The sequence below is a fragment of the Juglans regia genome, chromosome 5 (genome assembly GCF_001411555.2).
Source record: "Juglans regia cultivar Chandler chromosome 5, Walnut 2.0, whole genome shotgun sequence".
Classification (NCBI taxonomy): Eukaryota; Viridiplantae; Streptophyta; class Magnoliopsida; order Fagales; family Juglandaceae; genus Juglans; species Juglans regia.
The window spans coordinates 19,563,816-19,588,057 of NC_049905.1; the positions used below are offsets into that span (position 1 = coordinate 19,563,816).

At 37.9% G+C, this 24,242-nt stretch overlaps 1 protein-coding gene across 1 annotated transcript; it reads left to right on the forward strand.

Moving 5' to 3' along the window:
- Positions 1-5,052: 5,052 nt before the first annotated feature.
- LOC109007334 (dihydropyrimidinase-like) lies at positions 5,053-24,242 on the forward strand. The gene is made up of 13 exons (XM_018986963.2): positions 5,053-5,212; positions 5,320-5,496; positions 12,261-12,312; positions 12,920-13,189; positions 13,323-13,534; positions 19,143-19,263; positions 21,815-21,902; positions 22,016-22,094; positions 22,403-22,490; positions 22,610-22,650; positions 22,755-22,807; positions 22,951-23,107; positions 23,870-24,242. Exons 1-13 carry the CDS (start codon positions 5,120-5,122, stop codon positions 24,059-24,061), a joined length of 1,623 nt encoding a protein of 540 aa, XP_018842508.1. The 5' UTR covers positions 5,053-5,119; the 3' UTR covers positions 24,062-24,242.

The window sequence follows — 24,242 nt, forward strand, 5'->3', positions numbered from 1 at the left end:
GTGTGATAGGCTAGCCCAAGGCCCAAAGTCATTGAAAAGGCCCAAACTCACCTTCATCCTCATCATGTATGTGTATTCATAAGTTCTTCCATGTATCACGTAATCTCTCGGGTGATTTCCAACATTGAAGGGTTTCCTAATTGGTAACCGACTTACACCCATAATCGTATATATTTATGTCCCTCAATGCGTTACTTACCATCTTCAACCTAGAAATATTAAGGTTGTCGCAACTTAAATTCTCCATGCTCTCTGCATACAATAGACCCTTAGCCACCCTTAGCCTCCATTATACTATCACTTTTCACCTCCACGTTCAAACTGAGAAGCAAGCTACAACAATCAATTACCAACAACCCACTGTTGAAACAAAAGCATTTATCGCGATAGCACCACACCATTATCCACAAATGATTTTCCTCCCCCTGCCACTCCATCTCTTACACCGCCCACCATGGTTGCACAGCACGACACGAAGCCCAACAGCCCTTCACGTCGGCCACTGCATTACAACGAGAAAACTGCAAGCCTCCATGCACACCCAGCAAGCCACCATGTCTCCTCCACATGCGAGCAACAAACGGCAAGCCGCAACACCACCAAATCAGCAACCACCGACAACCAACACAGTCCTATTCTTATACAACAAAAATAAAGCAATGCCACCCATGATTCCTCCATACCACAATAATCACAGATAACCGCCTTCCTCCAACAGACCCTTCACGTAGCACCTCCCTCTCTGTCGAGACCCAAACAATTGTAACCCAACTCCTTCCTACAACCACCAACCTACACCAACAAGTGGAAACCAATAAATCGAGTTGATATCATTGTGCGCTACGCCCACGTACGCCACTGTGTACCCATACCCATACGTGCCCACGCCTTGCGCCACTGCAAACAGCTTTGGAACACCATCCACACTCATTTGTATTGCTCATTGAGCCACCATCAACCCATGGTAGCAACCATCGCCGCGTTTCTCTTCACTCGACTCCGACCACCACGTTCATAGCACCACATCGTTCAAGAGAAGTCGACAAGTCTCCACCACAGCTCAGCTGGCCTCAGATCCGTCGCACGCAAATTTCCTTGTATCCTTCCGAAGCTTTCGTCGCCATCGATCTCGTTCAGCCTCCCAGATCCATTGTCTCATGTCTTCCTCCCTCGATAAGCCATTGCCGCATACTTCCATTTTCTCCCTCATATGCGTTTTACTCCTAAGAGAAAAGAAGCCTAATATATTCCGTAACCCTAGTTTTTACATAAGGGTAGACCTTTTTATTCTTATTACATTTATAATGTGAGTGTAATCATTATGCTATTCATACGTGTTCTCTTTACATGAGACTGGGCTTGAATTTAAATTAGATCATGTTTTAATCGGGTTATGTTCAAGAGATACAAATATTTTATGTTGAGCTTATTTTTAATTGAATAAATGTGTTAGTCTAGAAACTTATGTTTTGCATAAAATATTTATGAAAGTAGTCTATATTATTAAATATTAATTTTTATAATTTGATTTCAATAGTAAATAATAAATAGTTTAAATTTAGCTTGAATGCTTTAATCTGATTAAGTCTACTTTATTAAACAAAATTATTCTGTTTACTTTGATAGATTTTGTTATGATTATGTTACTAAGCTGTGAATTTAAAATAAAGAAATATATTAAGATATTTAAATGATATCATTACTTATTAGATTTCTTGTAAAATTAAATAATTATGTTAATTATAAGAAAGAAAACCTATTTTAAGAGTTGAGATTTTCACGACTTATTTTATTAGAATTAAATATAGTTCAAGTATTCTTCTAAATTATAATATGTTATTAGTATTTAAATAATTTAAAATATCAACATTTATTGATTTACATGTTAAACAGAATATTTATTTTATTATTTTCTACATATGAATTTAATTAAGCAAAATATTACGACACGTGTTTCTAGAAATGACAGTAGTATTTAGTACTTTGTATATGTAATGATGTACAAAGTAAGATTTAAGAAATAGTGCAACGAGGTAAGTAATTTGATTACGAATTATGACTATCATATGTCAACTTAGATAAATTATTATGAAGGCCAATTCTTGAAAACCAATATTTATGTATATCATATGTCATGATTATGCAAATATGTCATCCAGTATAGCACACGGTCATGTAATTCCACATCATGCTCAGATTTATAAATTATAATTATGTACGTATTGTGTCTTGCATCTCATGCGGATAAGACACGTAAGCTATCTTAAGTTTAAATGCAATATAAGATTAGATCAGTTTGATCAGATGCCCATTCAGATTTATGGTACCAATGTATTTTCAGAGTGGATGTGCAAGCCATGGACTCAAATGTGGTCCACCATAGTATGCCAGAATATTATCAGTGGCTCTCTTTGCAGTCGCGGGACATGGGGCTGGTGTACAACCTCGCATATAGGATTAAATGTGTTAGCCAGTCAGATAAATCAGATCAGTTAATTAAATCAAATCAGTCAGTCAATTAATTCAGATAAATCAATAAACATCATTCATAATAGGGGTGATAAACGGTCCGGTCGGACCGAACGGACCGACCGTTTCGATCTGAACTGGACCGGACCGAATGAAATATAAAAAATATATATTTTTATATATAATAATTGTACAATTAACAATATAAATTTTTAAATATATTATTAATACTTGTTAATATTCTATAAATTATCAATATTTTATATATATCTTCATCTAACATATCACTATTAACAATATAAAATTTTAAATATGTTATTAACACTTGTTAATATTCTATGAATTAACTAATATATAATATCAATTAGTTAATTATATAGTAATTATATAAATGAATAATATAATTTTCATCTAATTTATTATCATTGACCATATAAAATATTTTTTTATTGAGTTTGTTACATAATCCACATTAATAAGTCACTTAATTTAATTTAATATTTTAAATATTTTTTTATTAGTTATTAAAAAAAAAAAAATTAGGCCGGACCGGACCATAGCTATCGGTCCGGTCCGGTCCGGTCCCTTTGGGTATTCAGTCCGGTCCGGTCCCTTTGGGTATTCGGTCCGGTTTGGTTCGAAAAAATAATGGACCGAAAATATTCGGTCCATCGTGGGACCAGACCAGACCATTTGCAGCCTTAATTCATAACATAAGCATCAATATGATGAGTCGTGATTTAAGCTCTCAGTATGAAAACTTTTATGAAAACTTTAAGTTTACTATGTTTACGTTGTGATGAGTTTTTTTACTCAGTTTTTGATTTATTTTAGTTTTATTTTATATTTTAAACTACACAGGTGAGAATCTTGATAAGTACGAGCAGACAGATCAGACTTAGATGAAGCAATTGGATTTAATTCAAGACTTTAATTATTTATTTAATTTTATTTATTAATTATAGAATCTATCATCTGGCTTTATTTAGAAAAGCAGGTGACATCACAGACCTTAAAAAAATGAGTGTTACATGAGTACTCTCTCCTATAAAATCTTGGAATGAGTAACGAGAAAATCTTAAAAAGGGTGAGAAGTTTACTTTTATACCGTTCATTGAGAAGCCGACACGTAAGCAATCTATATTATTTAAGGTAGAAACGATTGGAGGAAATAATCATCCCGAACGCTCTCTCCCTCGCTCTTTTTCTTTCTCTGAAGCATCTCTCTCTCTCTATCTCCCCACTCAGTTCTCCATTTCACCTAGTAGCTCTCTCTCTCATCTCAAGCTTGTAGTAGTGTTTTTCTTTTTCCTGTTGATAGGTCTGTTCTCCATGTTTTCATTTTGTTTTGTGCACATGTATTTTAGGAGTAATGGTGCTTGGAAAACTATGAGTTTGCCGTATGAGAATAGTCCCGTAACTTAATTTTAGTGCAAGCGCAATTTTAAAGAAACCAAAGAGAAGGACATAGAGGGAGAGCTATCGAGGGGTATTGAGAAAGAGAGATATTCGAGCTTAAGGAGAGAGAGAGAGATCGACGATGGCTCGAGGAGAGAGAGGGGAAAGTTGGCCTATAAATTTTATAAGATGAAATCGGTTCTATTATAATTATGTTATACAATGTACGTGTTATCCTCTAATTTGGAGGTGTAAATTCTATGTTTCCACCGCATCCGGTTTGTAGCACCTCTCGTAAGTAATGCTGAGAGGCAATCAATTGCTACCACTTGCCATTTTTAAAAAAAATTTAGAAATATATTTTACTATTCAATAAACATATCAAATTTCTTAAAAGAATAAAAAACATGTGACAAAATTTGAAAAGGATAATGATATCTTACACTTCGCCCTTAGGTAAGTAACTATGACTCGAATCGAATATTTCATAGCTGTGATGAGCTCTTGTCATGCCCAGGGAGGGTTGTCATGTTGGTTGCCCCCCCCCCCCCTTTTAGTTAAAAAAAAAAAAAAAAAAAGATATCCTTACACATTTTTTACTATTCAGTTATTATTATTATTATTATTATTTTCTATTTGAATATGAATTAAAAATTTTATAATATAAACTTATTGTATAATTTAAAAAAAATAAATTCAATTAACTAACGTAATCATATAATTTAATTAAATTACATGATTAAATTAGTTGATTATTATTATTATTTTAAATTAAGTAAGAATGTCATTTTTTAAAATTTTTAATTAATAGCAAAAGGAAAAAATTAGCAAAGGTTCCACCGCTATCGGCGGTGGTTCCATTGTTCATAATTTTTTGCAATAACTTATTTTTATCTTTTAAGATAGACTTCTCTTTATAAAAATGAGTAAAAATCAAGAAATTAGTGACAAAAACTTAATTTTTTTCTTTTTCTTTTTATCCACTATTTTATACTATTGTTACCATTGAGAGTTAATTAGGGAACCCACGATCTCTTGTATAATCTTTTCTAATGAAATATGATTCCTTGTTTAGAGGAAAAATAAAATAAGAAAGAAAGAAAGAAGTGTACGGCTATCTTGATTCATTGCCCAATTGAAAAAGTAGCGAATATTTTGGCAGCGCCCCTGGGATCTCTGACACTCTCTGTTCCTGTTTAACAAATTAACAGGCACTCGCTGCGTGCTTCGGTCAGTCTCATACTCATCGGTTATGGAGTCGAACTCCAAGACCCAAATACTCCTCCATCTCTTCTCTCTTGTGCTTCTTCTCTCGACCTTCTCTTCCGTCTGTGAGTTAAACCAGGTACCCATCTCTTCAACTATTGACTACCCGGTTGAAAACTTGCCTTTCTATAAATGATCGGGTCAGATGAAATGAATGTGTTTTTCCCCAATATTTTATATTTTCAGTTTTGTGATTCTGGGATTGGGATTGGGCTTGGTGAATCCGCATGTGGAATTACGTTATCAACTTCTTCTTCGAAGATATTGATAAAGGGGGGGATTGTTGTGAATGCTCATCGAGAAGAGGTTGCTGATGTTTATGTGGAGGATGGGATCATAATTGCTGTGAAGCCCAATCTGAAGGTTTTCTTTTATTTTCTTTATTTATTTCTTTTTTCTAATCTAGTTGATGATTTGTTTCTGGATTGGTAGAATATGGTAATGGTTTGTCATATCTGTAAATTAGACTAATGATGTTAATGGTGGAACTGGGTCATATCATAGTGGTAAAGGTCAGCTGAGTATTGAACGTAATATAAATTATATCTTATATTTAGGTCGTTCCAGAATGTTACCTGGAAAATTTGAGCATTTTATTATCGGTAAACAAAATTTTATTGATCATTAAGAATAGGCAAGAGCCCAAGTATTGCAGTTTGGACATTTACTTGGGATTTTCTTAATGTTACACATTTCCTAAAATTAGTAGCACAAATGAGGTGAAATATCTTTTTGTTTCTCCACCCTTCCGTTATGTATTACTTTATTTATTTTATTGTTTCCAAATTCAGTTTTTATGATTAGATTTTATTAGTTGAAAGTCTCAATCTAAGTGCACAGGTAATATACTAGAAATCCACTTATCTAGAGGAAATACATCTATCTAGAAGGGGAAAAGAAACAAGGAAATCATGAAAGTTAGGCCCATTAAGGTCTATCGCAGCTGTCCAAAGGAAGAGGGTGTTGTGGAAGAGGGTTTTGAATTCCTCTATCTCATTGGGGGCTAGTGTAGGATATTCATAGTAAATTAGTTTTGGAAAAAGGTGGCTGATAATTGAATGATAAGTCCTAGAAGCTAGCCAAGCCTAGATATTTGACAATCAATACCGCACTTAGAGAACCACACTTTGGTATACTAAAATAAATAATTTATCCGTCATAGGGTGCTAAACATGTTTTGTTAAAAATAATCATTAGAACACTTAAATACATTCTAAGAGCGATGAACTAAGGATAATAATTCATGAATATCATCCCCGTTTAATACAATAGTGGAAAACCAAAGCAATAAAGAATGTAGAAAACATTTTTTCAGCTCCACCATTGTTCGTTCTTTGTCTTCAAAATAGCGCTCATTCATTTCCGTCCAAATACACCACATGATACACAACAGAATCATCCGCCAAACTGCTGCCACTTGATGACTACCCTGCAATTTTCTCCAACAACCCATCAAATCCACCACCCTCATAGGCATTACCCAAGCAACACCAACCATTCGAAAGATCTCATTCCACAACCCCCTCGCTACGTCACAATGTAGTAAAAGATGATCTACCGATTCTCCATTCTTTTTACATATGTAACACCAATCCAACACTACACATTCTCTCTTCCTCAAGTTGTCCGTGGTCAAGATCTTCTCAAGGGCTGCATTCCAAACAAAGAAAGCAACTCTAGAGGGCACATGAGACCTCCAAATATTCTTCCAAGGGAATGGGGTGTGATCATGTGTAATCAAGAGTTTATAATACGCATTTACTGTGCATTTCTTGTGGTCCTGAAACCTCCATTTCAAGCTATCATGCTGTGCCATAATAGTCCCCAAGGAGTGTAGCAGGCTAAAAAAGTCTGAAAGCATAGATAATTCCCAATCATGAATATCCCTATTAAACAGAATATTCCACTGATGTGAACCATGAGCAGATAACCGCACATCCGCCACTGAAGCCTCCTTATTAACTGCAATACGATATAAAGCCGGAAAGATCCTTTCCAATGATTGATCTCCACACCACACGTCCCACCAAAAACTGATTCAGTTGCCCTCACCTACGACAAAGCGAATATGATTTACAAAGCTTGTCCACCCCTTCCTTATAAACTTCCATAGCCCCACTCCATACCCCCCTCTCACTTATTTGGAACACCAACCACCCCAAGCAACACTATATCTAGCATCTATAGTTTCCTTCCACAAAGATCCCGCTTCCAAATGATATCTCTAAAGCCGTTTTCCCAATAATGCTTTATTAAAAGTTCTCAAATTACAAATACCCAACCCCCCATTCACAACTGGGGCACATATTGTCTTCCAATTAACCAAATGAAATTTCTTCTCCTCCCCTATGCCTCCCCATAAAAAAAATTAAAAAGTTTCTCAATCCTATTCACCACCCTTGCAGGCATAGGAAAGAGAGATAAAAAATAAGTGGGAAGGTTAGTGGTGCTCTTGATAAGAGTGAGACGGCCCCCTTTCGATAAATACACCATTTTCCATTCATCCAACATTTTCTCTATCTTCTCTACCACCCCATCTCATATTGCTCTACTCTTGAAAGTTGCACATAACGGAAGGTCCAAATATTTCATTGGAAAAGAGGACACACTGCAATCCAGAAGACTTGCTAGACTGCGTATATTAGGAACCACACCCACTAGAACTATCTCAGACTTGCCAAGGTTCACCTTAAACCCCGACACTGCTTCAAAACAAAGTAATAATGCACGTAAAGTTTGGGTCTGACTTCTATCCGCTTCATAGAAAATCAGAGTGTCATCTGCGGAAAGGAGATGTGAAATGATACAAGGGCTACCAGAGCCATTTCCCACTTGAAAACCAGATAAAAAACCCCCACCAACAGTAGCCTGCACCATCTTACTCGACACCTCCATAACTATGACAAAAAGAAGAGGAGATAACGGATCACCCTCTCGCAAACCCCTCGAGCTATAAAAAAAATCAGCAGGAGTGCCGTTAACTAGCACTGAGAAACAGGCCGTTGAAATACAATGACGCATCCAAGAAATCCACTTATCTCCAAAACCACACATCTTAAGCAAGTACAAAAGGAATTCCCAGTTTACATGATCATAAGTCTTCTCCATGTCTAGCTTGCAAAGAATACTTGGACTTCCCTCTCACAATTTAGCATCTAGGCTCTCATTTGCAATGAGCACCGAATCGAGTATATGTCTCCCGCGAATAAAAGCATTATGAGGCATAGAAATAATATTTTCCAACACTGGACTAAGCCGTTAGCAAGAACCTTTGAAATAATCTTATAGACACTACTAACCAAACTTATTGGACGAAAATCCACAATACTCGAAGCCTTATGTTTCTTGGGAATGAGCGCAATAAAAGTCGTGTTAAGTGATTTTTCAAACTTCTGAAAAGCGTGAAATTCACTGAACACCTGCAAGACATCACCTTTCACCACATCCCAACAAGTTTGGAAGAAACCTATTGAGAAACCATCCGGACCCAGCGTTTTGTCCTTAGCCATACCAGAGATGACCTTGAAAATCTCATCTTCATCGAAAGGTCTCTCCAAGACACTCACGTGTTGCAGATCAATTGCCTCAAACGATAAGTCATCAAGTTTCGGCCTCCAAGTTACCGATTCGGTAAGAAGAGTCATAATAATGTGCAATATGACTTTCTAGTTCAGCGGGAGAGGATAGCACCTGAGTACCTGAATGAAGCGACTCGATCGCATTGTTACGTCGATGAGAATTAGCCACTTTGTGAAAGAACTTTGTACACCTATCACCCTCTTTCAACCAAAGGGCTAAACTTAGAGTGCCACTAAACTGGTACGATGCCCACCAAGTACTCACCAACTCTACAAACCCGTTCACTTTAAGTCGCATATTCTCAAACTTGAAATACCGGCGACCCCTGTAAATGCCCCCACAATCTAGGAGAATGGGAAAATGATATGAACTAACTCGAGCTAACCTTTTCTGACTTACTTCTGGATAGTGGGCTTCCCATAACGGCGAGATAAGGAATCTATCCAATTTCGACCAAACACGGCCGTTAGACCATGTCTACTCACCACCCACCAAGGGAAAGGTCCATAAGGTCCAGATCAAAGATGAACTCAGAGAATTCCGCCATGGCCAGAGTGTGCTGATGATGTCCCGATCGTTCACTAGAAAAACGAGTAATGTTAAAATCACCCCCCATACACCACGACACATCCCATAAAGAGTATATCCTCGCCAACTCCTCCCACAACTTTCGCCTATCTCTATCCATGTTGGGACCATAGGACCCTGCAAAAGCTCAATCCCACCCATTGCTCACATTTTTGAATAACACCGAAACCGAAAACTCACCAACACACTCCTCAATCGTCTCAACCACTCTTTTATCCCACATTAATAACACTCCACCTGATGCTCCCTGAGAGGCCAAATAAGACCAACCCACATACGAATATCTCCATATACTACGTACAAATCTTCTATCAATAAAACCCAACTTTGTTTCTTGCAAACATATCACATCACCCTTCCACAACCTCAATAAAGCTTTGATACAAATACGTTTATTGCTATCATTAAGACCCCGTACGTTCCATGATAAAATCTTAGGCTTCATTAAAACTTAACTTGCCCCTCCCTTTCGGTCTAACCCTTCCGCTACTCCCATCCTTAACATCATAATTGATGGAGCATGTTAAACGTTTAAGTTCCCTGTCTTGTTTTGTAGCTGATTTCGAACGACTAGCTTCAATAGCCACAAGAAGGGCCATAAATTGTTCCTTATAACCTCCAAAAGAGACTCCAAAGATATTTTGTAACTCCTCAACCTTTTTAAAAATCCAATACGACGAGCAACTCCCATAATCAGAATTGGGAGGGAGTGTACACAGAGGAGTAAGAGCCCCCTCCTCACCAACACTGTTATTGGGAATCAAAAGCAATTCCGAGCCACCCAAACTATTTGGTTCACCACTTGAAGCCATATTTTTAAGAGGAATACCATCCCCAAAATTTATCCCACCAAGAACACTCAATTCCATTGCTGTGGAACCAAACGGAGAGTCAGACTGCACCTGCACAACCTCACCCAGAAATGAAATCCCACTTTCCAGCGAAACAGACTGCACCTACACAGCCTCAGAGCCTTCGACCACCACACATGGCTCAGAATGCCCATTCTCCACCAACATCCCTAGTGACGAGGACGCGAAAGCATTTCTCAAGCTCTGCTGCGCTAACGGCTCCACCAAAATCTCCCCCTCCTCTAAATCCTCCCGTTGGAGCACCTTTACAGGCTCACCAGGGTGGTCGACGGAGGTCGTCGGCAGTTTCTGTGCCGAGAGGGTTGCCAGTAAGGTGGTTATCGGCGCCACAGGAGCTTGACGCAGTTCCTGGCCCGATATCTTGGACTTGGAAGCCTGACCCGATAACTCTGTTGCCACTGCCCTCCAGACCTTCTTTGGGCCTGAGGCGTGACCCGTTCCATGGCCCAACACTATACCCGTAGGACAAGGCCCACTCTTACGGCCCACATCATCCTTCAGCTCAGCCTTGCCCTTAACGCAACGTTTTAAGTAACTGATTTCGTCTAATATGATGCCCACTTTCTCCTCCAAGCCAATTAACATCCTGAATACACTTTCCTCATTTAACCCCAACAGTCTGCTGTCTTCTCCACCATACCTCTGCACATCCTCTGAACTGATTGCACCTGGCACCACGTCTCTCACAGCACGAGGCAGTACCTTCTTCAGCACCTCACTGTACGACCTTGCACCTCCTGCCCACGTCAATGGAGCACCACCATCTCCTCTGTTCTTCTTTGCAAAAATTGCATGGGATGTTCTCGTGCTCGAAACAGAGGATGAGAAAAGCTCCATTAAAGTATCTCCAAAGTTCCTCCACCCCTCCCCCTTCCTCCCTTCCAAAATCACAAGCAAACCTCTCCTCTTATCACGACCAAATTTTGAGAGGGAGATAAAACTACCATTGTGATTACGTCCCTTACTCACTATTAACACAATGTCTCCTTTTCTACGAGTTCTCATAAACTCATGAGAGCCCAGTGTTACTGCACATTCCTTCACCATAGAACCCAGCCAACCCAGTGTTTCAAAATCTACAGAAATGTATTTCACTACACGATGACTACTTTCTATAATCCTCCACCACCTTGTGTTCTCCTTTCTAAACTCAAAAAGCTTCTGGTCAATGAAAACCTCATTGCACAACCCCATCGAAACCAACCCACAAACGATACAACCCTAATGTTTCAGTGGTACGCTAATCTCCTCATGAAGGAAAAGCCATTAACGAATCACTACCAACAGTAGGAAAACACCACAACTAAAAAAACCACAACGAAAACTGAAACTGTACGGAGAGAAAATATAGTAGAGAGAGAAAACTTCTAAGATAACAGGTTCAATACGAAGTGCTTTTCTTTAGCTTCCCGTATTAAATGCCTAAAGGTTTTCTTTTGGGTTATTTGAAAATTATCCAACTTGAGTTATGAGGATGTGAATACGAATGATTTTTTTTCTTTTTTCGGACAATAATAAGAATAAGGAAAAGCACTTAAATCATAGTTTAATTGATTTGATGATTTTATGGATCTATTTAATATGAATTAAAAATTCTATACATAGACATAATTTCGAATTTGCTTGAGCCGTACGAGGCGAAAACTTCTTATACGTTTCTAGGGGGGGAGTATTATTCATCTACATCTATCCCAATGGGCGGTTTATCGAATCGTTGCAATTGATGTTCGATCCCGAAGAGAAGGAAGAGATCTTCGGAAAGTGGGTTTTTATGATCCGATATGAATCTGCCTTTCTTGGCATATCTAAGGGCATTTAGGAAGCTTCTTTATTTCATTTAAATGCATATCATTTGTAAACATGATCTATTATGGATGGAGGGACTATATTTCTCAAAACAAATACTTTTCACTTTGAGTTCCATGATACGTTTTGTTACATACATATAGGACTTGTTTGTTCTGATTTTCATGGGCCCCTTCCATATTTTGGCCTGTTGTCTACTCTTCGTATTTCCTTTTCAATTTTTTTATTCCATGCTTGCTATTTTTTTGTTTTGCTTTTGACTTGTTTGATTGCCTTTGGCAGGTTTCTGATCATGTTACTGTGCTTGATGCCACTGGAAAGTTTGTCATGCCAGGTTAGTTTTCATATTATGACTACAGAAGAGATCTACAATTTCACTATATTTACTTTGGAAGTGAACAACGAGGACTATGGCATCAACATTTGGAACAAAGACTTGCATATTACTTCTAACTTAGTTCCATTCACGGTTTCTACATTTGGAACAAGAAGACTTTACCTATTACTTCTTTCTTAGCTAGACGGCCAAGACAGACTATTCTTCTTCATTGCATTTATATGACAACCAATGAAAACGAAGTAGAAAAACTGGTACTAAAAAAGGCTTCTACATGCATAAAATCCCTTCTACCATACTTAGGAAGTTGGAAGAATAGAATCTAGTATTGTGTGGTTCTTGCATGGCTTTATCCTGTGCTGGGTTCAGTCATATTGAGTTCCAGCCTTTCTTGACATATTACACCCTTGAAGTATCAGGAATGGCCCCGATTTTTATCCCTCGGTCACTCATCATCTCAAACTCAATATTTTATTTTATTTTTTTTATCTGAGCATCTCAAAGTTTTACTGCTTTGCGCATTTCTGTTTCCAACACTTATTGGTAATTGGGTATAATCCAGTCCTCAAAATGTTCTACAACCACATTTTTGTTACCCCAACAGGCGGAATTGATCCTCACGCACACCTAGCTATGAAGGGATTGGGTATGGAGACAGTTGATGACTTCTTCAGTGGTCAGGCTGCAGCATTAGCTGGTGGAACAACAATGCACATTGATTTTGTTATACCAGATAATGGGAGTTTAACAGCAGGTTTTGAGACCTATACAAAAAAAGCAATGAAGTCTTGCATGGATTATGGTTTCCATGTGGCAGTTACAAAATGGGATGAAGTTGTTTCAAAAGAAATGGAAATCATGGTTAAGGAAAGAGGTTGGTTTTCTATGCTTCTAATTTGTACTGCACAAAATTTTTCTTCCATTGGATTTTGGTGAGCACTACTTTAATTTCCTTTTTGTTTCATATGAAGCGTGTTTATGATTTTATTGTATATTCCAATATATAGGTATCAACTCCTTCAAGTTCTTCCTAGCCTACAAGGGAGCATTTATGGTTAATGATGAGCTTCTATTGGAAGGGTTTAAGAAGTGCAAGTCCCTTGGTGCTTTAGCTATGGTCCATGCAGAAAATGGAGATGCTGTATATGAAGGACAGAAGAGAATGATAGAACTTGGTATTACTGGTCCAGAGGGACATGCTCTTTCAAGACCCCCATCGGTAATCTTATATGGAATTGCTGTTCTGGACTATGCTATTTTCTATTGTATCTTTCTTATTTTTACCGTTCACAACTTTTTTTTATTGTTATGATGATGGACTATAATTACTGATTGGGTGCTTCTCCTTTCAAATAGAGTATACATTTCAGTAGCCATAATTATTGGGCTATCTGCATTGCATTGCAGGGATTTAACTGTTTCGCCACTCACAGTATAGGTAATGAACTCCTGTACTTTTCCTACCCTTTTGTTTTGTGTCTATCATCACGTCATGGCCATTTCTCTGGCTTATTGGGGGCGGGGATATTCTTATACAATGCCACGTGGTTGATGACACTCAAAATGTGATAAAAGATATACCTCTTCGGGTTGCACCCACATTTATCAGTTGAAAAAGAAATAGAGAAAGAAAGAAAAACTAGGTAGAAGAAAAAACTAGCAACAACCTCCAATTGCATTACAAAGATAAATTAGAAGTATTGTCCTAAGCCCTCCCTTAGAGAGACTCTTTGTGTTAATCAATATTGGCAACTACTGTTCTTCTACAAAGGCATGATGAGGGCCATCAGCTATAAAAAATATTTCTGTGCAGGACAGGGAAATTTGAGTCCCATATTCTCTGTAATCCCTAAAGGTCACCCATCTAGTCAATTCAGGAACTGTGTGGCATCCTTCCTAAAATAGAGATGATTGTAGAAAATGTGAAATATTTGATAGAATCTGATTCGAAAACATTGAATGTAAGAGAAATTCAAATGTTATGGGCCTGTCATGTCTATCTCCTCACCACCGACTGGTGCCACGCTACTTCATCTCAGCCCTCTCTTCCATCTCTATCATCTATCTACCAGTTCTTTCCTTGCTCATCTGAGGAATAATTACTCAGATACAACTAAGTGAGGCTTATTTAGGAGTCTTTATGCGAGCTGTATGCAGTGAGAGTCTCATACATGGCGTTCTATCTATACGTGTAGTGTACCTGATCTGTAACACAAAAAGCTGCCATTAGTCCCGTTGTGGACATACAGTAGCCATGTCTCTCAAGAAAAAAGAAAATGTATACATACCCAAGTTAAAAATAGAGGAGAACCCAAGATACTCCCATAGGATTGCTTCTGCTGTTGATAAGAAACCTGGTTGAGGATTGTACGGGAAGACAACCTTCGTTTTAAATTATTTACAGAGAAGATCTAATTGATTGCCTTTAAAATCTTAGGCAGTTGAAATGTATAAGAGGTGCTCATTGTCATTTCTTTGTTCTAGCTATGAAATACAATTTATATTATTGGTTCAATTCATGGTGTCTCTTTCTTTTTGATCCCTCTTTTTCCTTTTGCTATTTTCTTCCTTTTTATGTAATTCCTTTTCTGATCTGTGACAACTCTGTAGAAGACTAAGTACAGAGTAAGGAAGGGAGGTCCTTAAAATGACCCCAGTATTTGTCATGTGTGACATCATCACCATCATTATTATCGTTATTATTGTTGTTGTTGTTTTTTTTTTTTTTTTTGATCAGTAAAAGATAAATATTAAATATATCGTTATTTTTGTTTTTATTAATATTATTTTAGTTTTGAGAATGGAAGCATCATCCCAAATGTTTCACTCTTGTCTAAAACATGGCACTTATATTCATAATTTATGACTCTTGTCTAAAACATGACATTTTTTTTTTTTTTTTTGATAACATGACATTTTTTTTTTTTTTTGATAAGTAAGAAACTTTATTGATGGAATGAAACTAGGTACAGCACATGTACACATGAAGTATACAAAAGAGACACCTAATTACATTCTAGAAAGTTGAAACGAAAGCAAGAACTCATGGGCATTCCTTCCCTTCAATACAATAGCAGTAAACCATTGGACTAAAGAAAATACAAAAAAATTCCATAATTCTCCCATAGTTCTCTCCTTGTTGTTGAAACACCTCTCATTGCGCTCCAAACAAATACACCACAAAAGACACAAAGGAATCATCGTCCATGTTGCTGCTAGTTGTGGGCAATGATGCGTCCTATTCCAACATGCTAAAAGATCCACCACACTCTTAGGCATGACCCAAGACAGCCCGGCTCGACTGAAAATACCCACCCATAATTCCCTTGCCACCTCACAATGCAAAAAACGATGCTCAATCGATTCGCCATTGCTTTTACACATGTAGCACCACTCCATCACAATCACACCACGTTTCCTTAAATTATCAGCCATCAAAATCTTTCCTAGAGTTGCGGTCCAAGTAAAAAATGCAACTCTAAGGGGTACAGGGACTCTCCAAATACCCTTCCAAGGAAACCCATTGGGCTGGTGTGCTGCCAGCACCTTATAGAAAGATTTAACTGAGAATTTCCTGCTCCCCGAGTGTTTCCACAACATTCTATCTCGCCCATTTCCACCTATCTTCTTGGAATAAATAAAGCTGTAAAAACTCGTTATTTCATCCACCTCCCAATCCTGCGCGTTTCTGGATAAGACCATATTCCAATGTACATTACCGTTAGTACGGCTCATTACATATGAGACAGCTGCTTGCTGATTTGCCGCCAATCTGAATACTCCAGGAAAAATAGAAAATAAGGCTCTCTCACCACACTATACATCGAACCAGAAGCTGATTCTTGTACCCTCTCCCACCTAAAAAATAATGTGTTTTACGAATTCCTTCCACCCTTTTGTAATAAATTTCCAGAGGCTCACCCATAGTTACCCCTACCCTCCTTGGAACACCAACCCCCCCAACCGTACTTCCGATCAATAACCAATCTCCATGGTGATTCCCCTTCTGATTGGAATCTCCACAGCCACTTCCCAAGGAGAGCTTTATTAAAAAAGAATAAATTACGCAACCCCAAGCCTCTCATCTCCTTCGGGCAGCACATTTTTTGCCAGCTCACTAAATGGAATTTTTGTGCCTCTCCCATGCCTCCCCACAAGAAGGCCCTAAACATTTTTTTGATCCGATTGGCCACACCCACCGGTAAAGGGAATAGTGAGAGAAAGTATGTAGGAAGATTTGAGAGAGTACTTTTGATGAGAGTTAGTCTCCCCCCTTTTGAAAGGTAGAGCCACTTCCAAGCTGCCAATCTTCTATCTACCTTTTCTACCACACCATCCCAAATATTTTTTGCTTTGAAAGAGGCTCCCAAGGATAATCCGAGGTATTTCGTAGGAAGAGAGGCCACTTTGCACCCCAACAACTCTGCTAGATGATTGATATTATCCACCGCCCCTACCGGGACCAATTCCGACTTTCCCAAGTTCACCTTGAGCCTCGAAACGGCTTCAAAACACAAAAGAACAGCCCTTAAAGCTTGAAGCTGTCCACTGTCAGCATCACAAAAAATTAAGGTGTCATCCGCATACAACAAGTGGGAAATGGAAAAAGCACTTGTGTTAGGTTTACCCACTGAAAAACCAGCAATAAAACCTCCCCTTACCGCCGCCTCCAACATGCGACTCAGCCCCTCCATCACTAAAACAAAGAGAAAATGAGATAACGGATCTCCTTGTCTCAAGCCCCTCGAACTCTGAAAAATCCCACAAGGTTGACCATTTACTAAAACAGAAAACCGAGTGGTAGATACACAATGTTGCACCCAACTACACAACCTATCACCGAAGCCACACCTCCTCAGCATATAAATCAGAAAATCCCAGCACACATAATCATAAGCCTTTTCCATATCCAACTTGCATAAGACTCCCGGAATACCATCCCTCAACCGGCTGTCCAAGCACTCGTTCGCAACCAAAATTGAGTCCAAAATTTGCCGACCACGTACAAAGGCATTTTGAGGCTTGGAAATGATTTTGTCCATCACCAAGCTCATTCGATTAGCTAATACTCTCGAAATGATTTTATAGATTCCGCCTACCAAACTAATAGGACGGAAATCTTTCAATTCAATGGCTCCCGCTAACTTCGGAACAAGTGCAATAAAAGTAGCATTGAGAGACTTCTCAAACTTGTGACTACAATGGAACTCATGGAAGACCCTCATCACATCCTCCTTCACTATGTCCCAACAGTCTTGGAAAAAGGCCATAGAGAAACCATCTGGCCCCGGGGCTTTATCTTTACACATTCCTCTCACCACTTGCAACACTTCGAGCTCCTCAAATGGTCTCTCCAACAAACTCACTGCACTACCATCCAATTGATCAAAAAGTAACCCATCCAATTTAGGTTGCCACACCTCTGTCTCTTTGAGAAGATCTTCATAATAACTTTCTATGTGGTCTTGAATATCCATTGGAGATTGAAGCACTGTATTTCCAGAATGTAACACCTCAATCACATTATTACGCCTGTGAGAGTTTGCCATCTTGTAAAAGAACTTAGTGCATTTGCCACCCTCCTTCAACCACATCATCCTAAATTTCTGGCGCCAAGAGATTTCTTCCAACAACAAAACTCTCTCAATTTCATCCACCACCTCAGTCTTTCTCAACAAAGACTCCTCACTAACCTCCCCCGCTTCAAGAGAATTCAGCTCGTTCCATAGAAGACTCTTTTGCTCATCAGCATGTCTAAAAGTCTCAATATTCCACTTCTTTAAATCCAGCTTGAGAGCTTTTAGTTTACCTGCCACAATAAAACTAGGGGTGCCAAAGAAAGAGTAGGAGGTCCACCAATTCCTCACCTTCTCCTCAAAACCGACCGTATGAAGCCACATATTTTCAAATTTGAAATATTGCCTTCCCCTGAGAATACCGCCACAATCTAGCAAAATCGGAAAATGATCCGAGCATATCCGGGACAAGCGCTTTTGGCTTACGTCCGGATAATGTGTCTCCCAATAAGAAGAGACTAGAAACCTATCCAATCTTGATCCCCCTCTACTGTTGGACCATGTGTGCAACCCCCCAACCAGAGGAAGATCAATCAAATTGAGATAAAAAATCAGCTCCGAGAAATCTGCCATGGCCCGTGACAAAGAAGTAGACCCCGCCCTCTCCCAAGGAAAACATACCACATTAAAATCCCCACACACAACCCAAGGTAATTCCCAAATATAATGCACAACCGCCAGCTCCTCCCATAGCAATCGTCTATCTCTATCCCCATTAGGCCCGTACACTCCCGCAAAGGCCCACCGCCATCCATCCGCAATGTTCTTGTAAATGTAAAACATGACATTTACATTCATCATTTACATTCATAACTTACATTCGTCATTTCTCAAGGCTGCTGCATGAACTGTTATTTCAACTCATGGCCAGGGCTTCATTTTTTTCCTTCAACAAATTAGCACATATTCATTATTAAAGATATGATCTATAAAAAAAATTATTAAAGATACACTTTACTTCCTTGTCTTCTGGCTCAAAAAGACTGTAAGTTTTGTAATTTTGGCACAGTAAATAATTTTTCTTTAGGGATAAGCTGCTTTTTGTTTGATAATCTGTGATAAATTTATATGCTTCTTAATGGAATAGTCAATATCTTTAGTTTCATGTCTTATACTAAAAGCATGGTAACTGCTTGTAGTTACCTCATTTTTCAGTAAGTCAATATTCACTTGTAGTTGACTCCCTAAAAATTTATTCCATGATGTCTCTGAAGAAATGCACCATATGATTTGACTTTGATGTCTATACAGCTGGAAGGAGAGGCAACTGCTCGAACAATTCGTTTGGCAGGTTTTGTGAATACTCCTCTCTATGTAGTTCATGTAATGAGTATTGATGCTGTGGAAGAAATAGCTAGGGCTCGAAAAACAGGTCTTATTCTCCCTACACTTTTAGATTTTTGTTTGATTTGATAAAATTATTTTGACTGCATCATCAATCTACTTTCATGGAGTATCATGTTATTGGACTGTAAAAACTGCACCTTTACATTTGAAATTGGGCATTTTCCTTTTTGGTGACTTATAATGTCAATTTATTTTGCTCACTCATATCTGGATATGAATGCATATGTACTTTTTTAACTCTTAGAATATGATAAAACTAATAGGAGAAAAGCTTAGATGCTTATAGCAGTTATACTGGAACCAGATAATGGCCATCTTTTAAGCATGTCAGAATGTTGAAATTGCAACAAACAGACGATGGGATTATGATCTGTTCCACTTTTTTTCCCTTTCCTATAGGCATTGCTATCCTAAAATAGCATTATGCAGTTATATATGTTGTGAGTTCTTCCAGTGTACTTGGGCTATGCCTTTTTACTTGTCTTAATAAAATTTTCTTATTCATCAAAAAAATATATGTTGTGAGTTCGGAAACAAGATGAGTACATGATATATTTTTTTTATTGGCACCGGGTGTCCAAAAACAGCGTTCCGACTAATCCCGGGGATGCATAGGCCCTCAGCAAGGAGCTTCCCTCAAGTGCACCTCGGGTAATACAATGGGAAAATCTCCTAGTCCAATGGCCCCTAGAGATTGTTTGCACCCAAGGGGATTTGAACCTTAGACCTGAGGGAGAGCATACCCTCAAGCCCAAGGCCTTTACCACTTGAGCCAACCCCTAGGGGTTCGAGTACATGATATTAGATTTGGTCAGTCTTAAGTATTGCCCTCATGAAAATAAATTTGTTAAGGTTTTGGCGGGTTGGGTCATATATTTGGGGTTTACTCCCTAGGGTGGGTCCAAAGCTCTCTTCAATGAAAGAAAAGCTTGTTATATGACATGAATGCAATTTCCAAAAATTGAATGATTTAATATTAATGAGTACCATATTCCATCTCTTAACTGCCTACTTGGTGGGCTCATGTTTTTTTTTTTTGATTGCAAAAAGTGGCTGACTTGATGTCAGCATGTGGATGCTTCTACTAGCATACTTCAAAATATTTCAAATTAGAGCATATTGATCATAAGCAGGACCAGCACATAATAGGTGTTTCTTGCTAGAGTTTCAGTTGTCATTCTTACCCTCAAAACTCTTTTGATCAATTTTTTCATGCTGTTAAGGTGGCCACGGATGATCTTTCTTAATTAATCACCAAGGTTATCTTTCGAATGCAATGAAATCTTTGGGAGAAAACAATGCATTTAGGACTTAGTAAAGGGACGTCAATTCAAATCCTGTACTTTCAAATTAAGAGAATGCTTGTACTAGCCTGCATCTAGATGCTGATAAGATCTCGTGATATCATCATAACAACTAATAAGTGTATATTATGTTAGGAGTTACTCTAGGATTTGGCTAGAAGGAGAAGATAAGAAAAGGAGGAAATAGATTGTGTTGTACAGCGTCTTGACCAAAAGATCCATTCTTTTACTCAATCACAAGGCCTTGGTGGATGAACTATATTGCTTGGATGGTGTTAAATTATTGAGATAATTTCCAACTAACCTAAATACTTACCTAAGCGTTTTTCCAACTAATTGGGCTCAGAATTGTCTGAAGACATATCTCTCTCTCTTAAATCTTTGATAAGGTTGCCTTTACTGACTCCTATTAGTTTCTCTTTTGCCTTGCCTTCAGCCATTTTCACAACCTTTAGGTTATATCATATTGCAATTTTTCAATTTTTCTTCCCACTAGTGTTGTCATAGCTTTTCTGCACAGGCTGAACCATCTGAAATGATTTCCCTTCATCTTATCCTTAATTGGTGCCATCTCCACGCTTTTAAAAGTTTCTTCATGTTTTTTCTGTCTTTCATTTTGTTGTCGTGCATCCTCATCTCAAATACACATTTTTTGGACCGGGTTCAGTTGGTCACTTTCTGTTCCATAGTTCACAGTCAGCCATATAGCAGTCCAAAAAACTTTTCCTTTCAACTATCTAAACAAACTCAATAATCAAACTGTTCTCGTCAATTTTCCCTTAACAATTTTTTTCGACAATTACTTCCCTTAATAAAAAATTGATCCAACGCTAAAATTGATTTTATTAGGGCATGAAAGAAACTTTAATGTCGGCTGTCAACATACCAGAACTGTCCTTCTCAATGTATCTCTAAAATGCATGGTCCTAAAAGGCTAAAGTTGGAAGAAATGGCAATCACGTTGATATAGACATGCATACAAGTGTGCGGAGAAATATGATAAGTGGGTTATTAAGATCCTGTGACATGTATTCTTTCCCATCCTAGCTGGTTGATTTAGTTTGTGCGCAATCTTCAAATTGGCATTTTTCATTACTAAAAGTCATAATACCCTTTTGACTGGGTAAGAGACATGCTGGGTTTGCTTGGTCTCTTGGTTTCCTCATCATAAAAAGGTCACAATTTATGCTGATCTCCTGGTGCTAATTTTTTTTCTTCTTTCTTTATGATTTATTGATTGGAGAAGATCAACTACTTGTTTTCTCAATTCAGGGCAGAGGGTTATTGGGGAGCCAATTGCTGCTGGGTTAGCCCTTGATGGTTCTGGGGTTTGGGACCCTGACTTCATCACTGCAGCAAAGCAAGAACCTGTGCTCCTTTTATTTACGGTTTATTTTGTTATTTTGTTTTTTGACCTTTTTTATACTTTCTGTGGGCTTTGACTATTCAACATTACATCCTTTCGTGTTTCAGATTTCTCATGAGCCCCCCTCTTAGGGCACCTGGACATGACAAGGCCCTTCAAGCTGCCCTTTCAACAGGAGTTTTGCAGGTTTGTATCTCCTCATTAGAGAAAGTAGTTTAAACACAACAGCTGGGATTTTTGATGTCCTGGGAGCTTATGATTTCATATGAGATTTTAGAAAGGCTTCCAGGAAGAAGATGGGTGTTCTTATTATCCATTACATGGGTTTAAAAAACAGTTTTCTATGCATTCAGTCTCCAAATTTATCTGATAACTATGTACAGTATACCCTCTAATTTGTTCAACTTTCTTTCAGTTGTCAGATGCCTAAGACTTGACCTTATTGGTTTTATGGAGATTTGAATTTGTTTCTCAGGGCACTTTAAATTGTGCAGCTTGTAGGAACCGACCATTGCTCCTGGAATTCTACACAGAAAGCCCTAGGGATGGATGATTTTCGAAAAATTCCCAATGGTGTCAATGGTGAACACACATATTGGTCTCTTAAAATTCTTTAATCATTTTTGTGGCTCTGAATAATTATTTGGGCCCAATGTTTATGTTATACTACTTTTTAATATATGTGGCCTGGGAATCTTTAGGTATTGAGGAGAGAATGCATTTGGTATGGGATATAATGGTGGTAAGTTTCAAGAAATTTCTTGCCCATTCCCTCAAAATAAGAAGATCAATATAAAATCTGTTCTAGAAATTGCTCCTTTTTCTCAGTTTCATGTATTTGTGCAGGAGTCTGGCCAAATTTCTGTCACTGATTATGTTCGGGTAACAAGCACGGAATGGTATTCTATTGCTCTGATTATCTCTGGTTGTTTGATATCTAATCAAAATAAACTGAAAGCAAATATTATGTGTCATGCTATCTAATCCTCATTAAGATGCCTGAAGTATGACTAAATGATCTCACCGTCTGTGATTTTTTCAGTGCTAGGATCTTCAATATTTATCCAAGAAAAGGAGCAATTCTTCCTGGATCTGATGCGGATATAATTATACTCAACCCAAACTCAAGCTTTGAAATAACTGCAAAGTCCCACCACTCCCGATCGGATACAAATGTTTATGAAGGAAGGAGAGGAAAGGTAGTCTTTGTATCTGCTATCATTTAGAGATTAAATGGTTTTTTTTTTTCCTTATAGAGCTATAATTTGTAGACACACACACCAACTCCCAGATATCTAGACACGGATGTAGCCATAAATATGTTTCTGTGACTTAAAATGCCAGACATATTTCTTATTATATATTGAAATATGTCTGGCATGCAAAAGAATAGTAAATGAGGAATAGTCATTCATTAATGTTGCTTGTGAAAAATACATAATATGGTTAAGAGTTTCTGCAGAATCCTGAAACAAATGTGGCTCCTCAATTCTTTTTTGAGTTTATAAATGAGTGTGGGACATAGGTGGATATGATTGTCACGACCTTAAATGTATACCATAAGTTTTTCAATTATGTAAGCATTCTACAAATTAAAGGTTTGTGCTTAAGAAGGCAAGGGGTGTGAGCTATGACATATAAAGCCATTCCAGTTGATTTTTTTGAATGTCTGATACTATAAATGTAATAATGTCCATCAAATTGCATAGAAAAATAATGGAAATGATACTTGATTTAAACCAATGTAATATTTAGTCCTAATAATACTCGATTCCGACCATCTTTTCCCCCCCACATAATTTTTATATATTTTGCTCTTCTTACGAACCTCTCTTTGGTCACTGTTAAATTCTTTGTACATGGTAGAAGTCCTCTCTCACTCTGAGATCATGCACTTTCATATATTCCATTAAAATTTTTCCTAGTCAGTTAGGTTTTAAAAGTTGACTTTATGTTCTCAGGGAAAGGTTGAAGTGACAATTGCTGGAGGAAGAATTGTTTGGGAAAATGATGAACTGAAGGTTGTTCCTGGTTCTGGAAAGTATGTAGAAATGCCACCATTCAGTTATCTGTTTGATGGAATTGACAAGTTAGATGCCAAGTATTTGTCTTCCCTCCAAGCTCCAGTAAAGAGATTTAAATCCACAGCTTAAACTCATGTTTATTACCTCAACGATATTTAGTTTTTCATGGAGGAACAAGAATACATGATGCTCAAGTATACATGGTCTTGAGTGAATTTGTATGAAATAAAGATGAAGGAGGTCATGCTCCTGCCACCATCTCACTGTCTAATTTAATGGAATTATTTTATACTGTTTTCTAATTATGTTA

What these genes read in the sequence shown, in the direction of transcription:
- LOC109007334 (XM_018986963.2), top strand. Translation starts at nt 5,120, where the DNA reads ATGGAGTCGAACTCCAAGACCCAAATACTCCTCCATCTCTTCTCTCTT. An exon ending in CTCTTTCAAGACCCCCATCG is followed by an intron (nt 13,535 to 19,142) that starts GTAATCTTATAT and finishes ATGTCTATACAG; the next exon opens with CTGGAAGGAGAGGCAACTGC. An exon ending in AATTCCCAATGGTGTCAATG is followed by an intron (nt 22,491 to 22,609) that starts GTGAACACACAT and finishes GGGAATCTTTAG; the next exon opens with GTATTGAGGAGAGAATGCAT.